Source organism: Myotis nattereri (genome assembly GCF_964212035.1).
Source record: "Myotis nattereri genome assembly, chromosome: 10".
Lineage (NCBI taxonomy): Eukaryota > Metazoa > Chordata > Mammalia > Chiroptera > Vespertilionidae > Myotis > Myotis nattereri.
The window spans coordinates 22006338-22016899 of record NC_138085.1 but is presented as its reverse complement, the minus strand read 5'-3'; the positions used below and the strand labels follow the sequence as shown (position 1 = coordinate 22016899).

At 40.4% G+C, this 10562-nt stretch overlaps 1 protein-coding gene across 2 annotated transcripts in view; it reads right to left on the bottom strand.

Moving 5' to 3' along the window:
• Window positions 1-6150: 6150 nt before the first annotated feature.
• The window catches only part of MGAT4A (alpha-1,3-mannosyl-glycoprotein 4-beta-N-acetylglucosaminyltransferase A), a 98103-nt gene continuing 93691 nt past the window's right edge, over window positions 6151-10562 (bottom strand). For both annotated transcript variants that reach the window (XM_081100664.1, XM_081100665.1), the window contains 2 exons: window positions 6371-6483; window positions 6151-6243 (listed from right to left, as the gene is read on the bottom strand). In XM_081100664.1, coding sequence (XP_080956790.1) covers window positions 6217-6243; window positions 6371-6483 — 140 coding nt within the window. In that variant the 3' untranslated portion in view covers window positions 6151-6216. The remainder of the gene's footprint in view (window positions 6244-6370; window positions 6484-10562) is intronic.

The window sequence follows — 10562 nt, the reverse complement described above, 5'->3', positions numbered from 1 at the left end:
GTTTTCTAATTGAAAATAGTTCAAATATATTATTATATCAGTGTTAAAACCAGTAAAATTTGCTTCATGAGGTCTTACCTATTTTTTTATTAGAGGGAGTCTTGAATTCAGCATGGATTTTGAAACGTCTTTATTTCAAATACACATGAACGGTGTGGCACAAACAGGGATGAAAGGCACCGTCAACAGGACCAGTTATTAAGTTATAGCAGCAAATTTGAAAATAAGCTTCCTTTGAAAATTTAACAGGTACCTAAAATATTACTACAGGTATTACCCATTCAACCAATAACGACCTTGTAAGGAATATGTACAATACATTAAGGAGAAAAAAAGTGAGTACAACTTGGGAAACGAATTCCTCAGGCAGCTTCTCCAAGGGTACTTCCAGAAACTTCCCCGGATGCGCACACCACCTCTCCCGCAGTGTTCTCAACGAGAAAACACTTTAGTTTCTCATTCCATAAATGAAGCATGATGATTATGTGAATCAGCTGACTTCTAAATCTCCTTAAAAAACACTACTGTCTATACTTAATGAAGAGTATCAAATCTGCTGGCAGTGCATCTTACAGTACTGGCGATATCACCATTTTTAAGGCTCAGAAAATGTATTCAAAAGATGTTTTCAGCAAACACTGAGCATTGCAAATAAATCATGAAATGCTACTCACACTTGAGTACCGAACCCGATTCCAGGACAGTTTGCTAGCCACTAAACCAAGGAAGTGCTAGCAGCAAGCGGCACATGCAATAGCTTCCTTAACATCTGAGGACTCCCCACAACAGACAGACCTGATTTTAGCACAGACTTTCTACTTTTACTGCAACAGTGACAACACTGGGAATAACAGCACAAAGTACAGTCCATTCAACACAGTTTATTGTCTTGAATGGTGTCTTCTAAATTCTGAACTCAAATGCACTGGGGAGTGCCAGGTTGTTCTTGCCCGTCCCTTTGAAAGTGACTGACTTAGTGCCCACACTGGTGAGGGGACTGTTTCCAGTGAGAAGGGCTTATATATAGATACTGATGATATGGACATAGTAACAAATCCTCTTTTTTAAAAAAATACACTGTGGTAATAGTCTTGCCAGTATTGTATATCCACATGCATTAAAGAAAGCATACTAGTTATGGCATATATCTGTTAAGATTAATTAAAATTTACAACAAACTCACTTTTACACTATAATACTGCTACATAGTTTGGAAAAGTTTTCTATAAAAGAAAGATGTGATATGTAAGTTCCCTCAAAACATAAGATGTGTATGACCCCAATTTCTGATCTCTGACAGTGTTAGCGCCTCATTTTTTTCCCTTTAGTTTTATTTTACTTACATCAAGGGTAAGTATAGCATTATACTAAAAATAAGCACAATTAATGGACAAACCAAAATAAAAAACTTCACTAGCAATTAATAGCTTGGAAGCGGAGATATTTTGGAAAATATTTGCCAAGTACAAAAATTTGGTTGGCACTATAGGATTTGATCTGTGCTTAGTTAGACAATAAGATTTGGTTTTAAAAAAAAGTACTCCAGTACAAAGTAGATTGATCATATGGTTTCTACATAAAGGCAGAAGGATCTTTCCTCCTAATTTAGTATGTTATTTAAAATACCACTGTTCATACACTGACAGGCTCAGAGCAGACTAAATCGGCGTAAGGTAATACTTTTTCTAGGAGATTCCTTATACACTGCTGGATTCCTTCTACTCCTAGCAGTTCCTTTAGAACAGTGGTTCTCAACCTTCCTAATGCCTCGACCTTTTAATACAGTTCCTCATATTGTGGTGACCCCCAACCATAAAACTATTTTCGTTGCTACTTCATAACTGTGATTTTGCTACTGTTATGAATCGTAATGTAAATATCTGATATGCAGGATGTATTTAGGCGACCCCTGTGAAAGGGTTGTTCGACCCACAGGTTGAGAACCACTGCTTTAGACGCACTACTAAGATGCTACAAGTTTTTGTCAACAAATTTCCAGTGAAGATAGATCTCTGGCATAGCAATCCCAGATGAAGCCCAGGAGTAGGATTTCCTAGTAAGATTTCACTCATGCATTTGCCGAAAACGCCACCATACAGAGGGATCTGTACCAAGATTTCCCCTCCTCACCTTTTAAATACCGTATTCATCTTTCATTGCTACATAACACATCATCACAAATTTGGAAACTCATTGCTCATCTCACAGAAGTCCAGGCAGCTGGACTGAGTGCTCTGCTCGGTCTCAGGCTGGAATCAAGGTGTCGTAACCGCCTGCCCACATGGTCAGGTGTTGGCTGTGTTCGGTGCCTGGGGCCATGCAGGTCCCTTTGCCTGGGCTGTCAGCTTAGGCCTCTCAACTTAAGGCCATCTGCATTTCTACTTATGTGGCTTCCATCTTAAACCAGCAAATGCTGCCTCCTCCTGTTTTGAATCTCTAACTTCTGCTATTAGCCCGAGCAAACGGCTTAAAGGGCTCACATGATAAATAATGTGATTAATAATGACACCTGATTACTTAATGGTGCAACCATTGCTTTGAAAAGCCATACCTTTGTTCAAAGACATCGCCAATGGTTGAGTTAATATACATCTGCTTGTCTGTAATAGACGTGTCTGTGTGCTAAATAACCCACTGCATTCACTTCTGCCAAAGCTTTTAATCTCACGGCTTCACACCATTGCTCTTTTTGTCTACAGAGTATGGTACAGGGCATGCTGTAAAGAACATTGAGAAGTAGGTCAAAGAACACAGAAATCTTTGCTCTTAGAATGCTAGAAATAGGTCCTCGACCTCTTCTTATCCAAAATAATCATTTGCACTGTGATATATTCTGCGTGTCTACTTTTAACCTAATTAACAAAACTCATTATTCTGGTTTCTACGATGTTCCTATTAGGGAGCTCAACACAGTGCTGGCAACAGAAGCTTCTGTAGTGAAGGAAATGTTCAGGGCCTGTGCTGCCCACCCCGTGGCCACCTGCCACAGGTGGCTCTGGAGCACGTCCCTGTAGAGTAAGGGGGGAGCCAAATGGATGTTGACTTAAAGAACCACCACGGGTCTAGTAGCCACTATCTGGGACAGCACAGCTCAAGTGTGACCAGTTCAGTGAAACACACCAGGTGCCAGGTCCATGCCTTCCTGATGTCGGTGCTCTCCCATCTGATGCTCCCCACTCACTGAAAGTGGTTCGGTGTCCTCGCAAGGTCAGTAATTGACTCTCCGTTCCAGGGCTCTTTGCCTGATTTGTCCCAACCCCTCACTCACTAACACAACTCTTCAGACTGCCGCTATCACTTCCTGCTCGAGGAAAGCATGGCTGCTTCTGACTGTTTAGGGTAGAGCTCGGGGAAGGAGAGAGCAACTAAAAATGAGACAGGCCCAGCAGGCACGGCTTAGCGGTTGAGCGTTGACCTATGAACCAGGTGGTCACGGTTCAATTCTGGTCAGGGCACATGCCTGGGTTGTGGGCTCGATCCCCAGTGTGGAGCATGCAGGAGGCAGCCGATCAATGATTCTCTCATCCTTGATGTTTCTCCCTCCCTCCCTCTCCCTTCCTCTGAAATCAATGAAAACATATTTGAAATAAATGAGACCAGGAGCACCTGCTGCAGCAGAGCACAGGTAAGAAGTATGAGTTTCAGGTTTGCCCTCAGGAGCTTGAATTTGGTCAGAGAAACATGCGCACACACATGCACTCCCCATTAACCATCAAAAACTCCAGAGCTGAGTGTACGTAAATGTGTGGCAAGGACAGGAGGTGAAGGGAGTTAGAAAGAAGGGGCTGAAACAGCTGGTCCCTCATCCAGACACTGCCTGCGCACCTGCCCCATGCCAGGCTCTGCTGTCGGCACTGGAAACAGATTCATGGGGAGGGCGCACCAGAGAGGCCGTGAAAGATGGACAGGATTTGTCTGGGAGTATTCTAAGGAGCAGGAGGGGTGAGTTAATCCTGGAGGAAAGTGAGCAGGAAAAGGCTCCGTCTGAAGGCTGACGCCCCGGAATGGCAGGGGTGACAATAACTGTCTCCTCGGGGTCTTTAGCGGCTTTTTCCCTGCAATCAGAGATGGCTTCTTAGGCAGCAGGGAACGAGGGACTTCTAAACTTACCTCTAGATTTTCACCTCCTGATAATCTGTTATAGCAGTAATTATGTTAAGCTAGTGCCAAATTTTATAATGAAACGGTATTTTCAAATGAAATCTGCCTATAGAAAATCAATAGTAAAATTTTTTAAATGAAAAAGTCACAAAAAATTTTTAACTGTAGTTTGACATAAAAATCATGGGCAACATGACTTTTTAATAGAGAAAAGTAACTAGACATTATTCCAATACGGAGCAATGGGAACTACTCTACCAGTGCTTCCCAGCCTTTGCCACTTCAGAACTACGCAGCTCACTGGGGACCAGGCGCGCTCCTGCAATGACTCCTCTGAAAGCTCAGGATCCATCCCCAACAGCTGCCACCTACTGGCTGGGAACTGATGTTGATAATTCAGAAAATGTTAAAATACCTTTGTAAAGATCACTGATTGCTAAAGCTAGTAGTATTTTTGTTATAGTATGTTTCAGAATTTGGAACTGCATGTTTATGAATAATACACTTTAGATATGAATTTACTTTTAAGTTCTAATACAATAGGAAACATCATTTTGGAAAAACATACAACTGCTACAATACCTTTCATCAAAAACCAATATCACAATTTTTCTTTAATATTAAACCAGTTATGACACACAATAGCATTATCTAGAAAACATTTTGTCAAAACTCATGAGTGCAGATATGTAAGAATCAACAAGAAAAGAGATAATGCATCTAACTCACAGAATAAAGACAAAATCAAAAAGAGTTCATCTTACACATCAGAGGAAATATAATGAGCTAAATCCATGGTAATTTGGGTTGAAGGCATCATCCCTGTACATTAAAATTTATCACTGATTTTTTGTGTGGCTATACACCATACACAATATAGTAAAATAAGCCTCAAAAAGGACATTGGTTTAAAAATCTTGGCTTTAAGGAATGACAAACTTTGAAAACATTTTGCTCAAGATCAGCAATTACAGTAGTCCCCTCCTTATCCATAGGGGACATGTTCCAAGACCCCCAGGGGATGTCTGAAACCACGGCTAGTACCAAGCCCTATATATACTATGTTTTTTCCTGTACATACGTACCTGTGATAAAATTTATAAATCAGGCACAGGAGGAGGTTGAAAATAACTAATAAAAGAACAATTATAACAACATACTGTAAGGAAAGTTATGTGAATGTGGTCCAACTCAGTATCTTATTGTACGGTACTCACCCTCCTTCTTGTGAGGCAAGATGATACAATGCCTGTGTGGCGATATGAAGTGAGGTGCAGAAACTGGACAAAGAGTAATTCACGTCCCAGGTGGGCTGGAGAGGGCCGGCGTGAGATTTCATCACACCACTCAGAACGGCGCACATTTAACACTTATGAATTGTTTATTTCTAGAACTTTTCATTTAATATTTTTGGACCACAGTTGACTAAGGGTAACTGAAACCGTGGAAAGCCAAACTGCAGGTAAGGTGGGGCGGAGGGCTACTGTCAAAAAGTACTTCTGTTAGGAAATCAATCTAGAATCACTCAGAAATGGCAGTGCATTTGAAAAATGGCATTAACTTATGTTTGCTTTTCCAAAGGAAAACAGAAAACTTAAAAAAGCAAGGTAATTGGTTTTCAAAAAAAGTATCAATTCAAAAATTTACTGCACAAAAATATGTACTTCTTAAGTGTTTCTAATAAATTAACTCCATAACATTTTATGTATATTTATATATTTATATATAATCCCTGATAATCTATAAAAGAGGGTCTATAATAGTAAAATAAATGAATCTCAAAAGTACCCCCTTCATAAAATTTAACATTTTTTTTCAAATTTAAGGAATGTAACAATATGTACAACTCTTATGTATTAGTATAATACCTAAGTAGTACAAGTCATATTAACAGGCTGTCGTAGCTGTAAAATGTTTAAGTCAAGTTAAAATTGGAGGACAGCTTAGGTTTGAATGAATATATTATCCATGGGAGAGTCACTTGCCGAGTGGAAATGACAACCATCTACAGTAGATTCACAAGAGGTAGTGTTCAAGTAAAAAAAAAAGTACATGGTTCACTATCTTTAATCAACAAACATACAGAAAAAAATGTATTGGTCTCTTAGGAGATGATCAGTTGGTGACTTTTTTAATATGAATCTGAAATACAAAATTGTGAAGAGTACAATGAGGCAATTAATTTTCATTTCCAAAAAGGTCTTAAATATGAAATCAAAATGTTAAAAAAAAATGTAGGCTAAGCTATTTCACTGATGTACTGCCTTACCTCATTGAGAATGGCCCAAACAGCAGAATTCTGAATAACTGAAAGTCGAAAGGCTGCAATGGGGTTTAGGTTGGGATCCACCATTCCTTCTGCAACACCGTTCTCAAATTTCCCTTCAAAATAAAAATCAACACTTGTTGGGGAGGCTGGAACAGGCACGCGTCACATTTCACTGATGGGAAGCAGGACAGAAAACACCACAAGATTTCTAGTGGAAGTCTTCACACAGGGCACGGGTGCACTTTTTCCTTCTTCCTATTTTTATTCAACTCTAAAATTTTTCATGACGTAGAAGCAATCCATCTGAAGTGGCAGAGCTATATGTTTTCTTATTGTAAATTAAAAACAAAACAAAAATATATTTTGGCATCAACAGTGTTTTAACACACAGGTTTTTAGCAAAATGTGACTTACTCAAACCTCACCAAAATAGACTACCATCCCTCGGTCTAACCACTTTGAGAGTTAAGACAATAACAACCAATTTCAATGCTTCAAATAGACATACATACAATGGCTGGCCTTGAGCAGGGGCTCAATCTATGTGTATTCTTCCCAAGGTCACATCTAAAAGGCATTAAGAAGTGATACCTTCTCCAGAAATTACAATATGAAACCATTATAGATGATAGGCTGGAAAAGCTCTCCCACAAGGATAAGGACCAAGAAATTCTATGAAGTTATTTGTACTTCATTTTTCTTGCTGTGAGGAATAATAGTCTTTTTAAAACAAAGCCAAAAAATGCTATTGAAAAGAGGCAGGAAATGGTTTGTTCTGAGCCACATTTCTCTAATCCAGGGATTGGCAAACTTTTTCTATAAAGGCAGGCAGTCAATGTTTTGGTCAAGAGGGAAACTGAAGATACCATGTAGGTACATATATGGAAAGAAAACAAATATCCACAAAACGTTTATTGATGAAATTCAAGATGTAACAACAATGGAGTGCAATTTTCTAATACAGGTGTACTAAGGAGAATATAATTCGTTTTTGGGTGATAACATTTCAATTAACTAGAATTCAAAGTCAGTATTCCTGATCATTAAAAATCAATTGCAAGGGGTCATACGTTAATATGGATCGGTAAAATTTCATATACTTCATCCTGAATATTTCCTTTCACAAGAGCCAAATACTGACATTAATCCACAAGCACATGATTTTAATGGAGCACATATCACTTGGAAAGTATGTATGAAATTCTACATTTTTCTTTTATATTTGCCTTATATCATTACTTCAATGAAAGTGACGTATGGAAGCTCCTCAAGTAGCTTGCTATTACCTGTCCTTCAAATAATGTTGTCGTCAGTGACTTGACTACAATATAAGTTTTGCATATAAGCACTGGTTTGTCTTGTAGTTTACGGCTGGACTCATTAAGAAATATCAAACCTGCAGCAAAAATTAACTTTCAAAGAGGTAATGGTGGTGGAGGCAGTTCTTTCATGGAAAAGTCTTGATCCTGAGCTCAAGATTATAGGTATAATCCCTGCCAAGCCCCCAGAACTGCTGTGTGGTAGGGCACGGGATGCTCAGGTCGTTTCTGACAAAAATGCATAGAGCTGATGATGGCGAAGTCCCTGAGAGTGAGCAAGTGTGACTTAAATAACTCACGGTTGGTAAATGTGTTTTACTTGCTTGCCCAACATGTGAGCCACTTTGAAACTCACTTTGGATACAGCCTCATTTGAATGTTTTATTCTGGGGAAGAATTTCTGCTGTGATGAAATATTCCATTTTACTTTCTAATTTTCTGGCCATTGCTGTCCTGTGAGCTGGGGATAGTGTCGTGAGGGCTTGGTATGGAGATGTATCCTTCAGCACAGCACTGCGTCACTACGTAATAACCACACTGCCTCCGAACTCTGAAATAATCCACACGCCACTGCGCTAAAAAGCACGCAGAGCCGTCTTTTGTGCCGACGTGGTGGTAAGCGCTGGAGTTACTTCCTAATGTCACACCACAGTGGTGTGTGTGGCACTCGCAACACTGCCACCTTAGAAACCACCATCGCCACTGCAGGGCGCCAGGCAGCAATGGAAGCCGTGACGGCAGCCTGGCCTGCGCAGCTGCTCCCTCAGCCTGACAGCACAGGCCACACAAGTGCAATGAGCGTGGCTGTTCCAACAGGACCTCGTTTATGGGCTGGAATTTGAACTTTTCCAAGTTTTACAAAATGATCAACTTTTTGTTTTTTTAACCATTTAAAAATGAAAATAAACAAAAAAGAATTTTTAAAACATGCTTAGCTCACGGTCCATTCAAATACAGGCCAGAGGGCCAGATCTGACCCCTGGGCTGTGGTGAGCTGAGTTGTGGTGTTACATTTTGCATCTGCTCCACAGTCTTACAATCGGGTCCTAGTAAGACAAGATATAATCAAACTGAAAATCATACCAGACAAGGCTTGTATTCACTTGTATGAGAAATATTAAGCTTGAATACTTCCAGATTAATGGTTTTATTAAACATTAATACCTTTATTTTATAAAAGTATGTCCATACTGGGGGCTGGACTGGGATAGGGCATACAGGGAAGTATTACTGACTAGTAAGTCAGGCAGAATTCAGGGCTGGAAAATACTGTGAAACTTAAAACATTTTAACTAATGTGATATCTGATACTGTCACCTGATGAGCTCATTTAAGTAGAAAAATAATTATCAAATGATATAACTGGCCTCATTAAAACACTTTCGCCCAGCAATTTTATTCTACAGATATGTTCTCACATGTGCAAAAGCTGCAAACAATCTAGGCCAGCAGCACTAGACTGGCTAAGTACATTATGATATGCTAATATGAAGGAATACTAGGCAGCCAATTAAGAGAATGAAGAATGAAGATAAAGCAGGTGAAGACTTAACTGCCATCCCTAAGTATGTATCGTAGAGAAACTCTCATACATGTGCATAAGTGCTCAAATCAGCACTGTTTATAATGGCAAAAAGATGGAAACAAACTTTCTGCTAAACAGGAGACTCTATACAGCAGTGAAAATGAATGAGCCATCGATGCACACATCCACATGGGTAACTCTCACCTGGTGAGAGAAAACAGTTATAGACTACAGAATGATGCAACCTCTATCAAATTTAGAAACAATAAAAGCACTGCACTGTTTGGGGGTATATTATACACATGCAGCGAAGTGCACATGGAAATGGCAGCCACAGCATTCAGTACAGCAGCTGCCCAAGGGTAGAGGAGAAAGAAGATTTCAGGGAAGAGCAACTGAACTGGAAAAACCTTAGGCTGGATACACAGATATTCATTATACTATATTTGCATCTTTTTGTACATCTGAAATACTTATAATTTAAAAAAATGTTCATCTTCCATATGCATATATATTTTGTCCAGTGAAAAAACAAGACGCAGTATAAGGTTGTACAGTAAGTATGTCAGTATTTGTGCGTGACTGTTTTTAAAGAATATGGTCACATATTTTAATTTATGAATAGGACAAATCCTTATAGGAATTGCCTCTGGGAAACACTGGGTAGGTGGGGCCGGAAGAGGGAATGAGACTTAAGTTTACCCTTTTAAATTTGTAACTGTACCATGTGCATGTATTATTTTAACCCAGTGGTCCAGTAGGTAAGTGTTAAAAGACAGGAAAGAAAGAGGAAATTACTGCAGAGTGACTAGAATCCTAAAATCCTGGCACTGCGCAGACCTCCTGCCACCCTGACATGGTCCAGTCCTCCCGCCTGTGAAAGGCTCTCTGCCTCCTCCACCTTACTGATCAGTCCAGCATTTCTTTCCGACTGTCCTTCGCTGTCATGCCACCTTCAACCACCAGTTCTGTTTCTGACTTGCCTTCAGGCATAAACTGCTGCACAGTCGGATCCAATAAAATGCGTCCCCTTTGTGGGCCAGTCTTTGTGGCTTCATCCACCCACGGCTCTTACCAGCCAGCTCTTTCCCTGGTTCTGTCAACCTCTGGACAGGCTACAGTTGAGCCGGAAAGCAGCTACCATCTCCCCTCGACTGCTTTCCACCAAATGCCAGTCGCCTCCCACCGTGCCCTCACCCCTGAGCTTCACCAAGCTCTGCTTCACACCAGTCAGTGCCCTTGGGAGAGAGCTGCAGAGCTGTTCTCCCGGCCTTCCTCCCCCTGGAGAAAGCCCGACCCACTGCGCCTGCCTCCCCCTGGAGAAAGCCTGACCCACTGCGCCTGCCTC